The sequence below is a fragment of the Lampris incognitus genome, chromosome 2 (genome assembly GCF_029633865.1).
Source record: "Lampris incognitus isolate fLamInc1 chromosome 2, fLamInc1.hap2, whole genome shotgun sequence".
In the NCBI taxonomy this organism is placed as follows: domain Eukaryota; kingdom Metazoa; phylum Chordata; class Actinopteri; order Lampriformes; family Lampridae; genus Lampris; species Lampris incognitus.
Window position 1 is genome coordinate 95,497,844 of NC_079212.1, and position 24,175 is coordinate 95,522,018.

Consider the following 24,175-nt stretch of genomic DNA (forward strand, 5'->3'; position numbering starts at 1 on the left):
GAAAGTCCTGTCTGGTTGCACTGAGAGCATCAGGGTCATTTGGGAACCGATCTGCATTGATGAATTAAACCTGCAATACCATGTGTGATAATGAACCGTGCAAGCGATATTTTTTTCCTGGGATGGCAAAGTCGTGACCCACCCTACTCTACCCTAATCAATCTAACTCCTCTTGCCTAAACCTAACCAACCCAACCAACGAAGGCAACGAGTACTAGCCAGTCAGAGGCAGAGTAGGGTGGGTAGTAATACAGTTTTTCACAATTGTTTAAACACATTAATTGGAACATCCGACACAATGTGCACAACCTGAAACTCGTGTACCAACTGCCTAAACCAATTCTTCTGAACTCTAAGCACATTTTCTGCTTTAGACTCAGATTCCCATTCCAAACCACACATTTTTCACAACACTACACACAATTCTCTATATCTTGCACACTCTTTCTGAATTCCCTCTCTTGGCGTTCACACAGAACACACTGCCAATCACATTTCTAAACTGCAAAGGCTGTTGTGCAATTTGCAATCAGCAATTTGCCATAGAAGGGTCACAGATGAGCTCCTGGTTTGTTTGGAGAACAATGGATGGTGGCAACATTGAAGAGAGGGGTGAGCAGCAAGGCAGAGGAGTGAGAGTAAGAGGAGGAAGGACAAGGAGGAGGAAGGAGAAGAACCATAATCTCTGATGAGATTAGGGCCACTGTCATTGATCATGTGGTCAGCCATGGTTTGGCCATGAGGGAGGCTGGCCAGAGGGTCCAACCCAACCAGTCACTTCTCTGTTGCCTCAATAATTCGGACTTTCAGAAATGGGCATAGGTAAGAAACCTACTCGCCTTACTGTAGTACTGCATATCAATACAGTATTCAATGAGTGTTGCAAGGACCTTGCTGTATTTGTATCTATTTGTATCTTTTGCAGAACTGTAAGATTACCACAACGAGGTGGAAGAGGAAGACTCCTCACAGATGAGCAGGAGACTGCAGTAGTCAACATGGTGCTGGCGAACAATGTCATAACTCTCCGACAAATCCAAGATGCAATCATTGCAGACCAACACCTATTCCAAAATATAGCAACAGTGAGTTTATCCACACTGGACCGTGTTCTCCAACGCAATTCCATGAGGATGAAGCAGGTGTACAGGGTTCCTTTTGACAGGAACACTGACAGCATCAAGGAGATTCACCATGACTATGTGCAAGTAAACATCTTGAAATTACTAGGTAATTTCAATTTAATTCTAAGAAATTATGTGATAATTGCCACTTTTTTACTGGGAAATTACTAGGTAATTTCCACTTAATTCTAAGAAATTACGTGATAATTGCCACCTTTTTACTGGGAAATTACTAGGTAATTTCCAACCCCCTAAAATAAAGTGTTACCCAACCATTAATCTAATATGGGGCGTGTTTGATAAAAAGACGTGCAGCCTTTTTTCCCCACCTGCACTCCGGGAAGTCTGCACTGATTTGCTAGTACTCGTTGCCTCCGCTGGTTAGGTTGTTTAAGGTTGGGGTTAGGGATAGGCTTAGCTAATCAGAGGCAGGGTAGGGGCGGGTCTTCCTGGAATGCGGGTGGGAAATAACGTTGATGGACAGTCCTGTGGCGGTACTGAAGAACACAGTGATGCCACGTGGGATTTAACAATAACCAGACATAATCAAAAGAACCTTTGGTTGGGAAACAGATCCCCCCCCATTTTTATTACAAATATAGAGGACAAATATTATCACTTCGTTCTCATCAACAAAACTTACCTCATAGTTGGGTGGAAAAGGTGAAGCAACTTTTATTACACTTGTACGTCACAGCCTACAGAAGGATTTTGTGAGCACAACATTGCGGATGAACGCAAATTAATCCATGCGATGTCATTATCCTCCGGTGCTTTAAATTCAAGAGCAAAACCACATCCAGAAAGATGGGAAATATATGAATTATTTAAAGAGTGACAGCAAGTTTAAAAATATTTAGAAAAAAAAAAACTTGAGTCCATTAAGATGAGAAATTCTCACTATAGATGGGAATGGCAACATTGTCACTGACTGCTGTTCCTTCACTGATTTCATTTTGTTGATTAGATGAGTTTGTGTTCTCCATCGTTGGTTCAACAGTAGAGCCCTGGATCTGCGTGTGGGAGACTTGGCCATGTTTCTTCGAGTCTTGGTATCGTCGAACAGCACGCGTAATATCAGCAGCAGTCCAACGGTGGCGAGTCAGGGCGTCCTGCAGGCTGAAGACGCCATCTCGGGTGCGTCGTACGCCTTTACACACTGCCGTGCTGCGCAGCTCTAATCCTATCTCGTGTACCACTCTGCGTAAATATCTCTGCGTTTCATTTATACACTGCACCTCTGGAAGGATAGGAAGTCAACAGATCAGAGAATAGAAACGGTCTTAAAATCTTGAATACTGCATTTTTGGATGAAGCAATTACATTAAGCTGTATACTGCAAAGTCCAACTTGAAATTATGTACGGCAAACATTTCCTCTTTTCTCTCATTCAAAATAAATCAGCTACCGAAGAAATTTACCCAGTGTGAAGTGAGGTGGTCGAAAGCGTATGCAACGTAAGCCAGTCAGAATAGGTGCAGATTTCCCATCTGGACCCAGGGAACCACTCACAGCCATCTCATAGGCCTCCTGTGAGCGCATGTCTACGTTGGAATACCTGCAAGGAAATTGTTGTGAAGACATTGTTTATCTATTTAAGAAGCACGTGTGCCATGTCTCCATACGTTTTGTTTTAACACGAATAATCTGAAACACGAGTTCAATATGAAAACAAATATTCATTTTATCCTGAAAATGTAATTCAAGCTGAAACCTTTAGTGGGCTTACTTTAGCAAGGTCTTTTGATTGACGCCCTGCAACATCGCCAAGACTCTCTCCAGCTTGTCCTGTGTGATGTGCTCTGTTGAGACAAATAAAAATAATGCAAAGTAAGACAGAATCAACTATATTTATATTTGCATCCTGTTTTTTTTCATGTCCTTGATTTGTCTCAACAATGTGATTTAAGTAGAGCTGTAGCCAATTCATGTAATTTGACATTTGAAAATAAAAATAGACTCCATCATCAAAAAAATACGGATCACCCTGGACTGTTCCTAGAGCCTGCAATCTGACCAAACAACTTAACAAGACAAGAAGGATCTCGGTCAGGGAGATAACCGAGAAACCAAACAATACTTAACAGAACTAAAAGGTTTGCAAGCAGATCAGGGGGACAATATTTAGTGTAGCACTTTAAACCCCATAGCTTTTAATTGCATGGTATTTTCTGAAATTAGGAAAGAAAAGCTCAACTTAATCCATTTTGATTTCAGGTTGTTACACCATAAAATCTGGAACAAGACAAGGGAAGTTGAGAAATGAGGCAGTACAAGTACAATGATAGGTACCTCACATATATATGAGCTCAAGAGACTGAAAAAGGCAAGTAATAATGTTGGGTGCTAAAGGTTTGCAGGAATAACTTGACTCAATAATGAAAACCTATTCATAATTTGAGCAGTATTACACCAAGCACAAAAAACTGCTTTAGTGATAAATAAATACGCCCCTGCTTCCCTCCAGATAATGACCGTAACCTCCCAGATAAATTAAACGAGTTTTATGCAAGGTTGGAAAAAAATTATTCCACCAGCCACCCCCCCCTACTCCCATTTCAATGCCACCCTTCTGCATCCAGGAGGATGAGGTGAGAGCTACATTCAAGAAGCTAAACATTAGGAAAGTAGCCGGGCCAGATGGGATCAGTCCTGCTTTGCTGAGCCACTGTGCAGCTCAATTGGCCCCAGTGTTTACCACCATATTGAATGCTTCTCTAACCCAATGTACTGTCCCACAGTGTTTCAAACTCTCTCGTATCATTCCTGTGCCAAAGTCCTCAAAGATCACCTGCCTCAATGACTTCAGACCAGTTGCCCTAACATGTCAGCCATGAAAGCATTTGAGTGCATCATTCTGTCAGACTTGGAAATCCTGCACCTCCCTAATGATGGACCCATATTAATTTGCCTATCAAGCCAACCGGTTTATTGAGGATGCAGTCAGCATAGCACTCCACCCTGCCCTGCAACACCTGGAATCACCAAACACCTACATCCTGTTTATAAGCTTTAGTTCCACCTTTAATTCCATCAACCCATTCAAACTCTTTACCATACACTTAGACATGAACATTGACCCAGCCATATCCCACTGGATTCAGAGCTTCCTGTGGAAAAGACCACAGGGGGTGAAGGTTAATAACCTAACCTCACACCCTCTTACCCTCAGTACAGGAGCTCCTCAGAGTGGTGTTCTCACCACCCACTTAACATCCATGGACAGTTCTGTGAAAAAAATAAAATATGCAGACGACGCAACCATTGTAGGCCTCATCCCTAACAATGACGAAACCCAGTACCACACTGAAGTGGACCAAGCTGTCACTTGGTACGCAAACAATGACCTCCAGCTTAAAACAGCCAAAACCCAGAAACTCATTACTAACTTCTGATGCATGCTAAATCCCAAAATACTCATACAAATAGACAGAGACCCCGTCACCACCATTGACTCTTAAATTCCTCGGAACATACATTCATAAACTGACGTGGAAAACCAACACTGAACACATCACTGCAAAAGTTCAACAACGACTTTACTTCTTTAGGCAGTTTAAAAAATACCATCAAAATGCCATCATCGAGTCCATCATCACATCTTCTATTACAGGATGGTACAGCAGCACGGACAGTCAAACACGGGAAAAACTACAGCGGACTGTCAACAAGGTATCCAAAATCATAGGCAACTCACTCCCCTCGGTTGACTCTCTACATACTCGCTGAACTGTAAAGCGAGCAAAGAAGACCATCTCCGACCCCTCACACCCTGCTCATCACCTCTTCCAGCTCCTTCCCTCAGGGAGCTATTACAGGTCACTGTCCACTAAGACTAAACGCTACACAAACAGCTTTTTTCTCCTAGCTATCAGGACTCTGAATTCCTCCCTCTAGTCCCCTCACACACTGACTGCATACGTAGCATATGCATATGTACCATTCACCTACTGTATGTGGTTGTGTGTAATATGTTCTGTATTACTGTATTGTTTCATGATTATATGTGGTGTCTGCTGTTGTACATGTATGTTGTGTTCCAGAGTTTGTACATATTATACCGAAAACAAATTCCACTGTCCTATCTATCTATACCAGAATTCAATTAAATGCTCATCATAAGCTGCAGAGGGAATTAAAAGTATCGTACCATATGTGGTTCTTTCAATGACCCGGCCTATGTGGGAGAAATCATCAGTGGCAAACCCAAATTCTCCCTCCAGTGTGTAATCCTGAATAAAATAAAATCAAACAATCAAAATTTGTTACTGCAAGTTTTCATCATCAAACCCATGTGCATTGTATATCAAATCTAACAGCATCATTTCACAGCTGATGTGACAAAAGTTGAAATAATGCTCACCCTAGAGACGGCTGTTTTGTGGAGATGATCCACTTCCTTATTTCCACTCCCAACTCCAAGAACTAAGGGTAATGCAAATACAAGCAAACAGACAATTCATAAGAAAAAATAACAACAGTGCATAGGATGTTTATTTGATTGTGTTTCACTGCACACCCTCACCAAGAACTCCGGAAGAAAACGTATCCAGACAATGTCCCACGGCAACTTTAATGTGCTGTAACGTGGGTCCAGTTACTACAGGAGAACACACATAGTCAAATTTTAAGTGTAAGAAAATATTAACACACTTGAGTATTGCAATGCTCTTTCAAAATATTGCAATAGTTTTTTAAGAAATTGCATGTATTTTTAAGAATACACACAGTCATGGCAGTGGAACTACTTCATTGTGCTGTGTACGTCTCCAGCCACTAGGTGGCAGGTAAAGTACTGTAGCAGGGCTGCACAGAACTACAACAGCAGGCGTTGTCAGTGCCACACTATGACTGCTTACTCTGAATGGATGGACGCATATTGAAGTTTCTTTGATATTTTCCCTTTCTCCAATTTTGACAAAATATTGCTATGCATCACAGTGTTTGTAGTATCATTACTGTAAGTATTGAATACAATATACTGAATCATAACACTTGTATCAGAGAATGCGTGCCAATGCACAACCCTACTCAGTTATACTCACTCAGACAAGTACATGGTTGCATACAGACGGTAGCCTCCTTGTTTATTTTCTCAACTAATACCACAGTTAGGGCTGGTCAACAATTCACTATTGCTTATAGCCTTTCAACAATATTGTATCAGTATGAAGTCTGGATATTGTATTTTGATACAAAATCCCGTTGTCTAAATTTAGGATAAGGATAATATTTAACAACAAAAAAAATCTTGCAAAATACGATCTGGAATATCTGAGGGAGCATTACCTGAAAACTAGTTTCGGTTTGCATTACCAAACAGTTCAATAAAGTAATGAACCTCGGTTGCATTCTAAAAACCTGTATTTTTTCATGTGTAAGCAGACAGCATAATAGCTATCAACATTGTCTCGATATCCATTATGATAGATAATAGAGAGCAATAGCAATGGATAGCAAATAGATAACAGATAGCAAAACGATATCGATTATGCTGCTTACTGCCCAGCACTAAGCGAAGTGCGCATCTTTCAACTCAGCTTATATGGGGATACATTGTGCTGTCGCACCTCTTACAAAAACTACCAAAACTTTCTTAAACACAGTAAATGAGATGCGTCAACACGTTCTGAGAAGCGTGAGTTTAATCGGACCTGAATCCAGAGCTCTACATACCGAGAGGATGGCTCGCCAACACAGGTACAGAAGCGGCCGACAGGGTGAGCCCAGTGGGTCCTCCATTGCCCTCAACGGTGCCCGGCAAGAACCTGACGGCTTGAGGGGCCGGTTGCGCAGGGAGGTCGTTTATACCTGGTGAGGCAAACATGTAACGAGTTAACGTGTTTAGAGCTGACGTTAAATCGTGCGCCGGCAAAACTACATTTCTGAAACCGTCTTGTCCGCCGACCGGCAGCCGCTGCGAGGTAGCCCGACCTTACACCAACGTCACTGCCTCGTTTCTCATGACTGCGAGAAACGTTTACGGTGAAATGTCCGTCGCCCCCTGCTCCCCTCGGTTGCCTTACCTTTGAGGAGATTTGTCTCGACGCTGTTTCGTACGTGTTTCCAGGGCACCCCGGGTGGTTTGTAGACACAAAACAACCCCTCTAACCCACGGAACATACGGATCCATTGAGCGGCCATCTTGTTTTTGTGTGTGTTTGGAGAAGCCAACACGACCGAGTAAACGATCCTGGGCAACAGATATTGGATTACATAGCTCAAGACATGTTAGCCCGACGTTAGAAACAGCTCAACAAACAGACCATATAAACGTTTGTAAATTGTTACGCCGGTTTGTGCGTGTGTAATAATTACGCGCATGCGTATTCATGCGACAGTATTTACGCCGCCTGCTTTGAACACCGCCCTCTACTGGATCGGAGGCGCGATTTAGCAACGCTATCGTGAGAGTCTGCGGAGGAGCCAGAGCCACTGTATGATGGATCGTTTTGCCATATAATAGGCTAATAGTGCATATCTTTGATAGATCCGTGGAAGTTGAGCGCCCCAATTCGAGCCGTACCTGTGTTCACCTTGACAAGGTTCACTTTGACCCCAAGACACAAGCAAGCGACCAGGTAACGGACAACACGATCCAACGAGTATCGTAGTGAAATGCGAATCCCGCGATAGAAAAGGCAGTCATCTCCCATAGGTTTACATTGGGCGTGTAATACTACGCCACTGCCGCTAGTCACGTCCATTTACTTTGTATAGCCCGTTGCCATAACTTACAAACTCGCCTCAGTGGGCTTTACAGCAGTACAACATCCTGTCCTTAGACCCCCGTATTGGATAAGGAACAACTCCCTAAAATAACCTTCAACAGGGAGGACAACAACAGGAGGAAACCTCGAGGAGAGCACCTCTCTCCTCCAAGACTGACAGACGTGCGTCACCTACACGCTAGGCGTCAGGGAGCAGAATGACCGGAAGTCTAATGGGCTAAACTTGCTTTATTACAAAGAACGAGAATATTGCCACACACATTTAAATTTAGTAATCGTTAGTACCTACATCAACCGGTATAGCAACACTGCTGTCTTTGTCAGCCAGACCGATAAGTGCCTCACGTGAACCCGACTTGTTGCGCCCCTAGCATCACAGCTAACTGGTGCCGACTGGCGTGTGACGCTGCTCACGAGCGTGAGGATGCAGCCAGCCCAAGGCCATACGTTACATGATGCCCTCACACACTCATCAATACAAAGGTTCCTACACAAACTAAGGGGGAGGGGGGATACCACTGATCAGTGCATGATTATACGCAGTGATATGAATAATAATATTAATAATTGATCATAATAATAAAGAAAATGACTGGGGTAAATGAGTCCAAGTCATTCTGCACAGCGCCGGTAGTGGCTGATCGAGTTACCTTGCATCTCTGTGGAAGTGCTTGGACGTTGCTATTATTCTTTACATTATTTTGAATATATTTTAATTGATCATTTACCGCTAAGCTAATGTTTAAAAGGTCTACTGTAAGGTCTTACCTGGAGACACTATAGCACGGTGGTCACGTCACGCCAGTATTAAAATGAGCATTTCTCGACAGTCTGTTGCCAACCGGTCCTTGTTCATCTTATTCTAATAGTTAAAATATCACATTTGTTTTACACATTTTTTTAAGTTACTTCTACGTTGTCCAGAGGCCAACTTTCAAATGGGTCTCGTTACATATGGTTTTCTAGTAACGTGTCTCAAGGGATACGGTTTTGTAATGCATGTGCTCATTTTGTTTTCAAATGATCTGCCCAATTAACTTTAAATAAATGCTAGCTTGGCGTCATGCATGTGTAAAGAAACAGAACAGCTGAATCCAACACACTTCACCGGTGGCTTATGGCAGCGTAATGTGCAGAGGAAGTGATAAACCTATATGCATATGGATTACAGATTTATTTCTTAAGTCTGCAGTTTCTTCTTGTGTGTGTGTGTGTGTGTGTGTGTGTGTGTGTGTGTGTGCGTGCCCTGTGATGGCCTGACGGCCTGTCCAGGGTGTCTCCCCGCCTGCCGCCCAATGACTGCCGGGATAGGCTGCAGCATCCCCACGACCCTGACAGCAGGATAAGCGGTTTGGGTAATGGATGGATGGATGGAAGGATGGAATCCAGTTAGGCCTATGTAATTTTTGAAATTCCCATACAGGAGAGGTTTAACATTTTGAGGGATGTGGTTTGTAATAAATGAATGGAAGGCTACTCCCCCCGCCCCCCCTCCCACAAACTCTGTTTTGAGAAACATAGCACAGTGATGATTGTACTTTGTTCTCAGATCGTCTGTGGTTCATTTCCTCGTGCAGGTGCCATGCAGGGTCCTCTGCGATGGGTGCTGTGGGATGTGAAAGACACCTTACTGAAAGTACGCAGCTCAGTGGGAAAGCAATACTGCAAGGAGGCTGAGAGGAGGGGTCTGAGCCTCAACACAGCGGAGGTTGAAGCTGCCTTCCACCAGGCCTATCGACACTATTTCAGCCATTACCCAAACTATGGCGTCACTCAGGGCCTGGATGGACAGATCTGGTGGACAAAGGTAGTGAAGGACACTTTCTCCAAGTGTGGGGTGCAAGATCCAGGCCTGCTAAACACAATGGCTCAAAACCTTTACCAGGACTTCTGCAGCTCAGAGAACTGGGAGGTAAATGCGTGTGTGGAACATCTGATATGAGCAACACCTCGTGGAGCTCGTCATCTGACAGGATCCAGAGTGTGGTTTTAGCTCTGCCTCTTTATTTAACGAGCCAAGTTGTTACAGGTTTAAAAATAGTTTGAGATTTAAGAATCCTTAGAAAAATGATCAATAGTTAATGGTAAATGTTTTTATGAAGTGTAGCATAATATTTATATGGATCACAGCAAAACTCCTTGTGGTTTTGTTTTTTTTATTTCACATTGAGAACACCACACACAAACTTCATATTTTAACAAAAAGTGATCTTATTTACATCTGTGACACGGTCCTTTTTTAAAAAGAAAAGATTGTATGCAGTCTGCAGCTACAGTTTTTGGAACAAACAAAGGATTGACATTTTTGCGTATTTAAATTGTGCAATTTTCTTTTCTTTAGGTATTTCCAGACTCCAAGGCAGCCCTGGAAAGTTGCTCCTCTCTGGGACTGAAGATGGGTGTGGTCTCCAACTTCGACAGCCGCCTAGAAGGCATTCTGCGTTTGTGTGGCCTGTTGCATCACTTCAGCTTCGTGGTGACATCAGAACAAGCCGGTGTGGCTAAACCCGACCCGGCCATCTTTCAGCAGGCCCTCCACAAATGTGGCGTACCGGCAGCCAGCGTGGCTCATATCGGGGACCACTACGTCTATGATTATGTCGCCTCCCGTTCTCTCGGCATCCACGGATACCTTTTGGATAGACACAACAAGCACTGCTACGCCGACATCCCCCCAGAGCACCGACTTACCTCCTTGCATGAGCTACCTTCCCGTCTCCAGCAACACATGAACTGATATCGTGGCTTCAAAATGCTCACGGTCCAAGTGTTATGTTCTGGATGTACCATACGCTCACCTGAGTGGAACCCTTACGCCGACTGTAGAGTTGATAGTACAGATTGGTTTTGTTTTTATGTTCATCATCTCACCTGAAACTCCCTTAATTGCTCAAATTAGTTTAAATGTTCTTTTTAGAATTTAGTGCAATATTGAAGAAGATCCAATCACTTCATTAAAGGACAATTTCAGTTTTTTTTCTTGTTATTGTTGTTGTTTTTATACAACCCAGATCTTATTCTTATGGTTTTTGCCACCGTCGAATCAGTTATATCCTTTTACTCACTGGCTTCCTTGTGGAAGATCTTTGGGCACGGGACCAGGGCTGGATTCGGCCTTACAATGGCGTCTTAAGGGCCCTGAAATACAATCTTTAAACCTGCCCTTTAAAGAAAAAAGAGTGCCTCAGACTGTTTACATGATTTCCCATTAGTTAGGACTCCTCGGTTGCACTGACCGGGTCGTACGACAGTCGACGGTAAATAAGATGATCATTCCTGCAAGTGGATACAGGAAGTAGCTCGGCAACGCAACTGACCATTGCTGACAATATCGTACATTTCACGTTAGAACTTTTAAGTTTCATTTTTGTTTACACATCCCAATACATAGTTTAGATAACTGGGTTCAACTGAACTTGTTTAAACGCGTCCGACAGTCGTGATCCACGGCCCCCGTAAGTCATCATAGTAAAGCGGTTTTCTAGCGGTGGGCCTACGTCCAAGATCTCCACAGTCACACTGGTCTGCTGGACGGTAGAGCCCTAGGTTGTGAAATAGCGGAATTATCCTTTAAATAAGTTTATCATCTGTGCATGGCTTTTCTTTTTCTTTTTTTTCAGGTGCTTTTTGTTTTTAGGAAACAGACGACTGTACTGGGAGGCCTTCACAAAAACATTAAAAAAATGTAAAATTTTTTGAAAAAAGTGCTGCACTTTACCAGACTGAGGCATGTGGAATCCAAATGGCAGTAACTCATGTTTGTTTCCACGGATGGCTGGTCTATCCATTCACCGAGGTGTATTTTCTCTGAGCAATTTCCTCTATAAATTAGGCTCATTTTGGGGGCCACAGAGTTCATATATAGGACAAAGTGTCACCATGAAAACTCTCGCATGGTGCTCTGCTTTTCGATTTGCACCAATTCTGTGTTTGGCATAAAGCAAACCTGACAAGAGGGGACAATGGGGTAATACTCCATGATGTGAAATAAAGCGGTGGGCTTGTGGGAAAGGTTGACGGCTCCGCAGAAGGCCGCTTTGAAAGCATCTTGCTTGGTGAGAACAACAAGGAATATCATGAAACCGCTCCCAGCTTCCTTTAACAGGCCAGCGTTAAAGGCTGTTGGATCTGGACCGGGATGGTGAAACGTCTTCCCAGAGATGGCGCGTTGTGAAAGTTTATGCCCGCTTGCTCTTTCGAAAGGGGAAAAATTTCCCCATCGAGTAAACAGCAGACACTGAACCGCCAGGGGGGTTATGGTTTTTATATTTTGGCCCTTTGTCAACAGGATATCTCAAAAGCAGATGGATAATCGTACAGAACTTTGTGAGCATGTGGGCCTTGGGCAGAGGAACAAACGATTCGGCTTCGGTTGATGAAATTCTGTATTTTTGAGATTTGTTTTTCTGCAAAAAAAAAAAAAACTTTCACTATAGAAATGATTGCCAGGATGTCTGGGACCCCCTGGAGTGGAGCGGGCCGATGATGATACAATTCAGTTCATAACACCGGTTTAAAACCACTACGGCGAACTTGCCAACACTTCCAGTTACCCTACACGGTTTCCCCCAAGTAGTGTACTTCTGTGCCAAGGAGGTAATAACTAGATAGTATGATGGGTCTCGGATGCTATTGGGGGGGGGGGGGCGGTTCGGCCTTGGCAGAGGGTTCCTCTCCCCGGGGCGCTCCCGTTTCTACTGATTCTTTTCAATGACAGCAGGTAAGACGACCACAGAGGTGGGAATGGGCAAGACCGTTCAACCCTAATACCCAAATACTCTTATTTCAAACCATCTGGTCGCGCACAGATACTGGGAGCGCTGGGCCGGGATCAGAAAGGCTGGGAGCGGGACAGATGATTGCAATTCAAAGCAGGCCTCGAGCCTCTTATGGGGAGTAGGGATTGACACTAGTCCAAAGCAGATGTAAAGAGGAGGGAGGATCTCCCCAGGCGGCGAAAACAATATGCCGTTTATTCCCATAAAAGGTGAACTATACCCCGTTTCTGGTCAAGTGTCAGTTTCCCCCCTCTCCTTTACCTTGTTTCCCCGTTCATCATATTTTGTTTCCCCTTGCTCTTTTTCGCACAATAAAGCCTATTGTGTATCTTTAGAAAAGCATGCAGAAGAGCTGCTTAATTCAAAGCTGGCTTTAGTGGCTCAGCCAGACGGCTCTAAAGCGCTCCGCAGAAATCCAATCGCAAACATAATGGGATTGCGAAACAAAACAAAGCTCCTCACGGAGAGAGAGAAAACAGCGGGAGCGGCAGAGTATGTAAAGAGGGGATGTCAACTCGGTGACGAGCGACGGAACAAAGACGGACTGTGGGTCAATCCGGCACGCTGGGTGAGCATGTATTCACATGAACAGGTACGGCCTCTGTGAGCCGCGGTCACAGATAAACTGCCGACATAAAGGACTCAGAAGAGGGACCGGCGAACAAATAAATAACTAAATAAGTAATCGGCCACGCGGGGCCTGAAAACTTCAGCGATAAAAGCACTCAAGAGGTAGGCTCCTTTGTGCGACTGCGCCCGGGGTTTCAGGGGTTTTTTTGTGTCCGCATTTCTGCATCGTGGAATAGAAAAATAGACGTAGGGGAGGGCGTTTGAGAGTCAGGGTATCTGAAGACGCACAAGAGAAGGAGCCTGGGCGCTGAAAGGAAGCTCACGCAACGGATCGGGGGCGACTCGGGCATCCGTACGGGAGGCGGCGAAACCAAGCGAGGGATAAAAGTTACATCAGCGGAGTAAAAGAAAATACACACAAGTAGAGTATATGAGCCAAAAAGAGGGGGGGAAAAAGAAGAAGACCAGAATTTGCATATTGAAATCTTCATTGAAAAAAAGTAATGCAGCAGTTACAGGCCCCTCAACGTGGGCAAAAAACCGACACGAATGTGGCAAAACAAAAAAAGGTTAGTCTGCAAGAGAAACGACAGTGAGATAGAGCAGACACACACACACACACACACACACGCACACACACACACAAACACACTGCTATACAACTCTTACACGGACATCATTTTCCAGATTACACGGTACATACCGAGTATCCCTGTGGTTTTGTTTTTTTTTTATGTTTACACAATGATGCTGTATGCACACAAACATTACACTATAATCTGCAACGCCGACATCATGAACAAATGCAGTACACAAAAGAAAAGAAAAAATCGCCTGCTAAGTGTAACAGCCCCTCCACACACACAAACACACACACTCTCTCTCTCTCTCTTTTGGCAGGTAGTTAACAGCACATTCATCGCATAGTGGGAAGTCCTCACATCACAAACAAGTTTTCCGTGACTTCGGTCTCACACGTCTTCCATACAACACACACTTTTTGTTATCAAGTCATAATTCACGTCATTTTATGCCCCCCCACACCCCACACACATTTACTGGCATCCGGGTCAGTTTGTTAATAGCTTGTGTTAATTGGCCTCAGCGGGCTTGTCTCCCTACCATTAAAAAAAAGAAAAGAAAAAGAAGGTTGTGGATAAAGGAAGTAGAGGCGATGCTAACGAACAGCCAATGGCGCGCTACGTTTTTGTTTTTTTACAATTTTTTTTGTGCCAAATGGTGCACTGACTCACTTCAAATTGTGCGTGTCACTTTAAAAATACATCAGAGGTGAGTTGAGAGCACACTCCCCACGGGCAGATGTGCGGACGTGTGTGTGTGTGTGTGTGCAGATGTGATAAATACAGCACGTGTCTTCTTTTCCCTGCAGCGCTCCTTCAGGCATCTGAAGAATTCGGCGTCGTTTGGCATCCCTCCTACGTGGCCACTCCGGGAGTAGGCCGCCACATGTGACTACTCGGGTAGAGGACGTGCAGTTTATGTGATAGGGTGAGCAAGCTTTGCAGTAAAGTGTGACGTTATAGGAGTGCCGTACATACGGTGTGTGTTCACCGGGGGGGGTTAGATTTGACTTCTGCCGCCACTCCGTACGGACGTGGCACGGGGACACAGGCCGGACAACTCGCGGATTAGCCTCTGACACGTTACCGTGTTCAAATACAGATCAGCAATGGGGGGAAAAAAACTTTTTTTTTGTTTTGTTTTTTTTGTTTTTTGCACCCTTTGTAAAGAATAGCTTCAAATGATACCGTCACAAAAGTCATCTGAAGTATCACACCCTCGGTAATAACCGTTACATTCCTGGGGAGGTTTTTGTGTGCCCGGCCGCAGCTGCCTCCCTAACTTCGTTTGCCGCTTCTCATGTGCGTTTATCACTTGGGGATGCTGAAGCGCCGTTGGCGCCTCTTAACCCGGTTTGCATCGTGAGATGTCAGTCCGGATAACAATTCCCCATACTGTCGGGTGAAGTCGGCCCAGATCCCCTCGCTTTAAAAGAGAAAGTCAACACTAAAACTCGTTTAACTCCATCAACTCCCCACACCGCTACTTCTTGATAAAAAAATTCAGTGCTTGTGCCGTTCGGACGCAAGTGTGCGAGACATTAAAAAAGACAACAAAAAAAATGGGGATCGCCGTCCTCCGGCTCGAGTGAATTTCACACGTAGTTGTCCCGCAGCAGAGTAAAGAAGACGTGTTACGGCGTCTTTACTTTTAAACATCCGCTCAGGGTGCTTAGCCGTCGGTGTAGATCTTCATGTCTCTTGTCGTGTGGGGCGGCCATAAATAGTCATTACGCACCTGGCCCTCCTTATACAGGATCTGGCAGCAGCGCACGGTTTTCCTCGGAGCTCGCATTCATGCTTGCAGTTCCCATTTCCACAAAAAATGAAATAGTGCCGGGGAGGGGTTCTGAGTTTCCTGTGGTTGAAACGTCCCCGGTCAGCGAAAAATAAACGTCATGAGTCACTTCATTTCCCCAGTCAGACGGGCCTACCTTGGCCATGGAGAGGACATCTGGCCAGTGCTGCATCATCCAGCTCTTACCACACCATGGAGGGGTGGGGGAGCAGTGGGCAGATGAGGCAAGATGGCAGCCCACGAGATGCAAACATGGCGGCCCGTACGGTGAGCGAATGGCTCCTCAAACCACTGAAAGGAAATTTGAAGAGATAAAAATACTTAACAGCGCCATCTAGGACCATCAGCTTCGCAATCAGAATGACTCAATAAGCATTAAAGTCCTCATGTGGAAGTGTGTGTATTCTTCATCCAGCCGCTGCTGACTTATGTTGGCCTACATGTGCACATTTATACTGCCTGAACTTAATCTGCTAATTTAAGTCTTAAAACACTTTCTTAAGGATACGACCCATGATCCTACATTCATTTGAATTTCCACATTATTTATCCCCCCCCACACACACAACTTTTTTCTTCCCAATTGTATCTGGCCAGTTACCCCGCTCTTCCCAGCCGTCCCGGTCGCTGCTCCACCCCCTCTGCCGATCCGAGGAAGGCTGCAGGCTACCATGTCTCCTGCGATAGCCGCTTCTTTTCACCTGACAGTGAGAAATTTCACCAGGGGGAAGTAGCGCGCTGGAGGATCCCACTATTCCCCCCCCCCCCGAACAGGCACGGGGGGGGGGAGGCACCAGTGCAGCGACCAGGACACATACCCACATCCGGCTTCCCACCCGCAGCCACAGCCAATCGTGTCTGTAGGGACACCCGACCAAGCCGGAGGTAACACGAGGATTCGAACCATCGATCCCTGTGCTGGTAGGCAATGGAATAGACCTCTACACTACCTGGACGCCCCCCGAATTTCCACATTATTTTGATACTTGAAAAAAGTGGGTGATGGTTTGTTTTGGGAAGAAAATATAAATCAAATGCCAAACAAGGTAGTTAGCGGGGTATACAACACAGCTACATAACCCAGCAGCCTCTGAAGGATACGAAGAAAAAGGGTATAAACCATCACAAGGACCCTGACATTTACCAAAAAATAACTTACTGTACGACACATATGCTAGATCGTTCCCCTCTCGCAGTAACGTATTTGGCAACGTTTGCATTTTGTTTAACCACTGACACACCCGTCTGTATGTCCCAACTGAATAAGAGGGGCAATTATATCGACTGTGTTTTTCTAATCCGACTTCTTTCTTATTTAAATCCCAATAATTCACACATTTTAAACAAGGTTGGCAGCAGAAATTGGCTAATCGGATTTAGTTGTTTTTAAAATTATTGCGTTTTACATCGAGTAGCGATTCGACCAAAGTTGTGAGTAAAGACTCACGGCTCTGCACACTAAAAACAATACACAATAATAACAAACTCAGTATGTGACCATAAGGACTGGCGGTTGTGTGTCTATATGTGGAGGGGGACGTACACAGTGGGCTGATGTAAATGGCCTTTGGGCTGTCATCATTTCAATGTAGTCCCTTTGACAGGCATGACTACACCCCCCCCCCACACACACACACACAGCCTGCGATATTATACAAAACATGACCACAGAACTAGGCCTCTTAAAACACAGATATATACAGAAGGAAAGACAAATACCACTTTCAGAATGGCAGCAGGACCCTCCCCCCTTTAGCACGGCGCCAGATTTCTCCGGGATGTAGTGAAGAGCGTGGCTCCGTCTCCGGCGGTCCCGCCGCCACCAGCAGCTGAGCGATGAAAGACACGTTCACGAGATGAGTTCAAGTTTCTCGGAAGTTGACCACTTCACTTTGAGGCTAATCTCATTTTAGAACAGGGCACATGTTTCATGAGGCTACGCGTTGGCGCTCTCAGACAGTAAATAGTTAACCAGAGCTTATAAGGGGGCTGGTTCATGGGACAGCCCTGGAGGCTGCTTCCGGATATAACGTATAGAAAATGAGAAAGTTGTGACCGATGAATGGATCTGTGGCGTTTGACTAAGAAACGGAGCGTATGTGTCACTTACTGTAACAGTGTGCAGAACAGCATGATCAATACACAGCTGATCACACACAGCACCAGCGCTGTGGCCGCTGTATGCGGTCTGTGGTTGGTTGCTACAACGGCGAGTAGATCTGCGTGCTCGCACCTCATCCCGACAAAGCCTGGATGACACCTGCGACGTATGGAGAAGAGAAGATAAACAAACAATTACGAGAGATGTTGGGCGGCACGGTGGCCCAGTGGTCAGCACCGTTGCCTCACAGCGAGAAGGTCCTGGGTTCGAATCCCAGGCCGTCCCAGGTCCTTTCTGTGTGGAGTTTGCATGTTCTCCCCGTGTCTGCGTGGGTTTCCTCCGAGTGCTCCGGTTTCCTCCCACCATCACAAAGACATGCATGTTAGGGTTAATATTCCTGCCTGTGCCTCTGAGCAAGGCAATGGAAAGAAGAACTGGAGTTGGTCCCCGGGCGCCGCAGCTGCCCGCTGCTCCTATACAATAGGATGGGTTACATGCAGAGAACACATTCATCGTAACTGTACAATGATGAAATAAGATGGCTTTCAGCCAGGTGGCACCACCCTCCTAAGGGTCAGAGTACCGCGGTAACAGAATACTTTGCAGTTAAATGGACTTTCATGATTCAGCAATCCATAAGCACGCTGTAATATGATGGGGGGGAAAATATAAAAACTGTATATGAACCTGTAGATCTTTTGTGACTGTCTTCATGTCTTACACAGGTACACAAAGGGACCGGTGCATTGTTTGGTCTCCCCATCAGTAAACCACCGGACATATTCAGTCTTAAAACTAAACAAACTTTGTTTTCAAAGCTCAAAGTTATGTATAATCTGATGAATCCAGCCATCGATATCGTCCATCAAACTAATAACTAAACTCAGATAACTCTTTTTTTTTTTTTACTTTTGTAGGTTTTTACACTTTTGAGGTACAGAAAATATGCAGGCTAGAAGAACACTTAGCGGTTCAGGGCTAAAGTGTGTAGAGGACACTTCGCTGTATGAATCAGATAAATCTACAAATGAATCAAAAAGATTTTTTTTAACTGCCATAATATTTACACTCCTAAGTTTCATATTGGAGGATTGCCCTAAAATATGACCCCCGTATAGAGAGACGGGGCTCATTTTAACATTTCTACTGTCTGGGGAGGCAGTTATGATGAGATCCAGCTGTTGACTGGGGTACTGACAGCGTTTCCAGCTCACGTGAGTGACAGCATCAACTGATGACTTTTTTTCCAGCCATGGTCACACATGTCGGAGACGACGGATTCAAGATTATATTAGTGAAAGCTGTCCCCCCCGCCCCCAGAGACTTCCAGATGTCTGAAACTTATTAACATCACCAGACACAGCCGAGGCTCGACTTGGCTCTGAATGACTCTCGGGCTGAACGCAGCGACTTGTCAGACTAATGAGAATATGTAATTACAGGACTGAATTATCAAACAAGATTTTAAATGATTATGCCGTTGCCACAGCGCATAGCAACTCACATGAATTACTTTTTCTCTTTGACAACTTTTCTCCTGCAGAATACAATAAGAAAACAAGCCAAACTTTGCGACTCAGTGTCCGTACTTTGTTTTTCCAGCACGTCTCAATTTATTAGGGGTCCTTGCAGCAGTAAAAAGTCTTTTTCAGTCTCCTTTTCCGCAAACGTGGGACAAGAGGACTGGTGGGGGAGACTGAAAAGGCCGGAGGGTGATTTGTGGAGTTATCCCAATTTCAGATCACCAGTCTTATACTATAGCCCAACAACGAGTGTCAAAATGTCCATCTGTTCAAAATTGTTTTTCTATATTACACGGAGAAAAGCCATTTTGTACCTATACTTCAGTCTAATTTCCAACATGTAAGCAGAATTTTTTCATTGAGAAGGAGCATGTTGGCTTCCCTGTCCTAATATTTTCTCATCATCTGTACAAAGCTTTATGTGACTTGATATAATGATACATACACTTTTGATACACCAAATAGTTTTAGCAATAAAACTGAATGTCTCAACATGAATTAAAAGGAAAAAAAATGTTTATCGTGAAATTTTTTAAAAATTATGCAAATATTAAGTCGGCTCAAAAAGCATTACCGTGGCTCTGCAGCGGACAATATTCAGTATGAGATATGATGGCAAGCATGGATTTTGAATACGGCTTCGAACAAATCCAACTTCCACCGGCCCAGTTTCAAAAACTGGGACCAAGTCATTGTTTTCCAAGTCACAAGTAAGTCTCAGGTCTTGGTACTCAAGTCCCAAACAAGTCGTTTTGTGCTCCTCATCAAATTCAGTGCCGTATCAATATTTTAACAGAGGAATAGTTAATATACCACATTAACGTAAATCATGAATGCTTTTTAAAATTTGCACCAAGGATGGTTTAAGTTCAAGCGGATCTGTTATTATGGAAATGAGGGGTAAATTGGCCAAACGCTTTTAAAAGCACCTTATCTTTGGGCTTGGGGAAGGTATCAAGTCTTTTACGTCAAGTCCGAGTGAAGGCTGGTGTCAGTGGTGTTAAAGTTGAAGTCGAGTGTCGCAAGTCTTTCTCAGTTTTGTCAAGTCTAAAGTCATCAAATTTGTGACGCAAGTGTGACGCAAGTCCAAGTCATGGGACTCGAGTCCCCACCTCTCCCAGTTTCTTAGAGAGTGAGTGAATGACTGACACACAGGAAAAGGGATCATGCGTTTTGCATTTCATATTCGGGACAATATATACTTACACACACGCCGGCAACTCCTCTAAGATGAAGAAGCGACAGGTGCCATGGAAGCAGAAATGGCTGTGGGAGTCTGGACAGTCATCGAAATGAGACCGGACAGCTGCTGCAACAAACTCTGCGAGGTGATGGGACAGATCATTTAGATACGAACAACAGATTTTCAACAGTCCAGGTTCTGAGCAGCGCCCTCTCTTTTTGCTTATGCTTTGGTCCATGGAACCTCGCCACTCATAACCAAAACAAATTTAATTATCTAACCTGAAATACCTATTTTACTATCGGGTATGGGGGAAACTGGCATCGTAATTCCAAATGTCAACTCCAACAGTTGTCCAATCAGTAAATATACACATCACAAAACTAAAAATAGTCTAAATCCAGGGACACCTGAAAATAACATGGTCTAAATCCTAAAGTTGACACCCACGCCACCAACAGGGCACGACCAAAGACTTCTGTAACCACTTAGCGGATTCACAAATCCGCACTCCTAAGTGTGGATTACGGAGGCTGTGTACACTCCTGTCACTGGGAGCAACAGATATATGCGCTAGAAACTGTGGAATTTAAGGAGTCGAGTCAAAGGAGTCTCAAAAAACGGGCCAAGCAGACAATAAAGTCTGTCCATCAACCCCATTAGAGCCGGGGAAAAGACACCATCCCTGCAGGAATCATGGCACTTTGGCAAAGATTAAGCCCTTCCTGACAACCCTTCTTTTTTTTTCAAACTAGCACCATCTCCTTTCTCACTCTGTCAAACAATTGCATGGCCAAAAAAAAAAAAGAGCCAGAGACAGACATTTTCTAACACCTAAGTTATACAGTCAGAAAAATTCCTACTGAGCCAAACAGCAGTGGAAGTTTGTGTACCCAGACAACCAAAACAGATGTCACAGTGCAGCATTCAGAGAAGCAGGGAGGACAGGCGGCCAGACAGATAGCTGCATTACAGCCACCGTCACACAGTCCATTCCAACGGTAAACAGGCTCTTGGATTCCAGCCTACATGTATTGTCTCCTTCTTCCAGACTCTGTAAAAGCCCTCTGTTGTCCCTGAGGCATCTGCCTACCAACCGCTTTTCTCCTTCCATGTGAGTCTGGCAGGCGGTGGAGGATGACATTCAGAAGGAAATCAGCCATTAGGGCATGTATGGTGGCATTCAGATAAATGACTGCATATTGAAGCTGCGGCTTGTGATTTGCTGAATGCAATGCCTGATATATTTAGTTTCCTTTACTGCCATTGTGGTCGCTCAGCACGCTGAGAGGATCCACTATCAGTGTGCCACATGCAAGGCTACTGTCGACATGTGTTCGGGGAGCGGCTCAGAGGAGAAGTCACAGGAGAGGAGAAGTGTTTGATTCTTTACCGTGGCAGCAAAGTTGCAAGTGAGAGTGGATCAAAGACCACAATGAGTATTTATAGTAGTGGGCTTAACCCCCCTGGCAGTTTCTGCATTTACACAGCATGGCGGCACTGAGACTTACTTTTAACCAGAGGGATGCTGGCACTGCTGGCACCGGTTGTGCTGGTGCCGGTTGTGGAGATGGTGGTGGAGCCGGTGGTGGAGTTGTCTGGTGCACTGGTGGAGTTGGCATGGACGAAGGAGCTGTTATCAATTATAACGTTTCCCTGCCCGGCTCCGAATGTGAAGAGGGAACCTGTCAAGAGAACAAGATTGTTTAAGATGAACGGCAAATACAAATCAAGTGCCGTGGTCCCTGGCATGGCAGCTGGATGATGAGTTATGAGGGGGACCGCATCGCTGATGTGCTCTTTAGCAGAAGGTTACTCTGCTGGTTAGTCAAGCACCAGCAGCCTGTGGTGGGGAGAAATAAGGATGATCTTGGAGAGCATCCGAAAGATTCCTAGCACTTACAAACAACAAGTAAGGAGGTCAAGTATCCACTTCGAGCAAGAGACCAAAGCGCCATGAAAGGGATGTGCAGATCCACACAAAAACACAGAGTTAAGATGGGACACTTTAAAATGCAGACACACACACACACACACATACACACATAAAACTGTCAACCAGCTGAAGGAACACTACAAATTTCTAATCAGGATTGATAAATGATTAAGTAATTGGGCCATACAAATACAATTTCTAATCAGGATTGATAAATGATTAAGCGACAGGGCCATACAAATACAATTTCTAATCAGGATTGATAAATGATTAAGTAATTGGGCTATACAAATACAATTTCTAATCGGGTTGATAAATGATTAAGTGACAGGGCCATACAAATACAATTTCTAATCAGGTTTGATACATGATTCAGTAATTGGGCCATACAAATACAATTTCTAATCAGGATTGATAAATGATTAAGTGACAGGGCCATACAAATACAATTTCTAATCAGGATTGATAAATGATTAAGTGACAGGGCCATACAAATACAATTTCTAATCAGGATGATACATGATTCAGTAATTGGGCCATACAAATACAATTTCTAATCAGGATTGATAAATGATTAAGTGACAGGGCCATACAAATACAATTTCTAATCAGGATTGATACATGATTCAGTAATTGGGCCATACAAATAAAACTGACTTGGCTTGGCATCCCAGGGCGAGCAGAGGAGGAAACGCCAAGGAAATCAATTTAGCACGTCAGGTGAATTTGGATCGATTTCTTGCACTTTCTTAAAGAAAAACTAATTTCCAGTCGGATTAAATTCGTGTCGTTCGGTGAGCAATGCGGTCCCAAACTCACCAGCTATGAGGAAAATCGCCTGCCAGATGATCCGATTCATCCTAACGAGGTGGAGGTTAAGCGAACTTGCGGGGCGGTCATCGGCAGGCTCGCCGTGTGGGGCCTACTGCCGCGGTCACAGGGCGCCTTTAACCCGTCAGCCGAGGTCCATGATAGACATGTGAACGGCCGACATGTCCCACTGGTTTCCCACTTCAACCAAAAAGAAAAGTAAAGAAAGAAGAAGAAGAAGAAGTGACTGGATAGTGCGCTGGCTTCCCTCCGCAGACAGTCCGGTGTCTGCTCAGGTTGCTTCCCCTTCACTCTTACGCCAGGAGCGACACGCGCGTCATGCTGTCTCCGCGCAGCTCCGGAGCCGACTAATGAGAGAGAGAGAGAGGGAGAGGGAGAGAGAGAGAGAGAGAGAGAGAGAGAGAGAGAGGGAGAGAGGGGGGGAGAGGGAGAGAGAGGGAGAGAGAGAGGGAGAGAGAGGGAGAGAGGGGGAGAGAGAGAGAGAGACGGAGAGAGAGAGAGAGAGAGAGAGAGAGAGAGAGAGAGAGAGAGAGAGAGAGAGAGGGAGAGGGGGGGGAGAGGTAGCAAGAGAGAGAGAGAGAGAGAGAGAGAGAGAGAGAGAGAGAGAGAGAGAGAGAGAGAGAGAGAGAGAGAGAGAGAGAGAGAGAGACGGAGAGAGAGAGAGAGAGAGAGAGAGGGGGGGGGGGGAGAGGGAGAGGGGGGGAGAGGTAGCGAGAGAGAGAGAGAGAGACAGAGATCAAAACGTGTGTGTGTGTGTGTGTACGTGTACGTGTTTAGCTATCCTAGTGGGGACCAAAATGTCCTCATTAGGATAGAAAAACCAGAAACCACCTACCGTGTGTGGCCATTTTAGAGGTCCTCACAAGTAAAAGGGTCTATTTTAGGGTCGGGACTTGGTTTTAGGGTTAAGGTTAGAATTAGGGTTAGGTAAGGGTTAGGGTAAGGCATGTAATTTGCGTGGTTAAGGTTAGGGTTAAGGGCTAGGAAATGAATGTAGTCAATGAGGGGTCCACATAAGG

The 24,175-nt window shown here is 44.7% G+C and overlaps 3 protein-coding genes across 8 annotated transcripts; 1 reads left to right on the forward strand and 2 right to left on the reverse strand.

Annotated features, from left to right (window-relative positions):
* Positions 1 to 1,629: 1,629 nt before the first annotated feature.
* trub2 (TruB pseudouridine (psi) synthase family member 2) lies at positions 1,630 to 8,228 on the reverse strand. Of its 4 annotated transcripts, none has more exons than XM_056273773.1 (8): positions 8,145 to 8,228; positions 6,801 to 6,935; positions 5,650 to 5,704; positions 5,488 to 5,549; positions 5,275 to 5,356; positions 2,854 to 2,926; positions 2,546 to 2,682; positions 1,630 to 2,364 (listed from the first exon to the last, which is right to left on the reverse strand). In XM_056273773.1, the coding sequence occupies exons 2-8, from the start codon at positions 6,864 to 6,866 to the stop codon at positions 2,006 to 2,008; spliced, it is 834 nt and encodes a 277-aa protein (XP_056129748.1). In that variant the 5' UTR covers positions 6,867 to 6,935; positions 8,145 to 8,228; the 3' UTR covers positions 1,630 to 2,005. The 4 variants fall into 4 exon arrangements, with proteins under 4 accessions (XP_056129748.1, XP_056129747.1, XP_056129745.1 ...); XM_056273772.1 differs by lacking the exon at positions 8,145 to 8,228 and adding an exon at positions 7,151 to 7,289 and having other exon boundaries at positions 1,632 to 2,364; XM_056273770.1 differs by lacking the exon at positions 8,145 to 8,228 and adding an exon at positions 7,151 to 7,466 and having other exon boundaries at positions 1,658 to 2,364; positions 5,650 to 5,724.
* hdhd3 (haloacid dehalogenase-like hydrolase domain containing 3) lies at positions 6,809 to 11,466 on the forward strand. Of its 3 annotated transcripts, none has more exons than XM_056273775.1 (3): positions 6,809 to 6,938; positions 9,433 to 9,767; positions 10,197 to 11,466. In XM_056273775.1, the coding sequence occupies exons 2-3, from the start codon at positions 9,438 to 9,440 to the stop codon at positions 10,590 to 10,592; spliced, it is 726 nt and encodes a 241-aa protein (XP_056129750.1). In that variant the 5' UTR covers positions 6,809 to 6,938; positions 9,433 to 9,437; the 3' UTR covers positions 10,593 to 11,466. The 3 variants fall into 3 exon arrangements, with proteins under 3 accessions (XP_056129750.1, XP_056129749.1, XP_056129751.1); XM_056273774.1 differs by lacking the exon at positions 6,809 to 6,938 and adding an exon at positions 7,480 to 7,705; XM_056273776.1 differs by lacking the exon at positions 6,809 to 6,938 and adding an exon at positions 9,240 to 9,254.
* Positions 11,467 to 13,682: 2,216 nt separating this feature from the next.
* tgfa (transforming growth factor, alpha) lies at positions 13,683 to 23,465 on the reverse strand. The gene is made up of 6 exons (XM_056274699.1): positions 23,145 to 23,465; positions 21,901 to 22,074; positions 20,413 to 20,527; positions 17,693 to 17,842; positions 17,302 to 17,411; positions 13,683 to 15,873 (listed from the first exon to the last, which is right to left on the reverse strand). Exons 1-6 carry the CDS (start codon positions 23,182 to 23,184, stop codon positions 15,866 to 15,868), a joined length of 597 nt encoding a protein of 198 aa, XP_056130674.1. The 5' UTR covers positions 23,185 to 23,465; the 3' UTR covers positions 13,683 to 15,865.
* Positions 23,466 to 24,175: the final 710 nt, after the last annotated feature.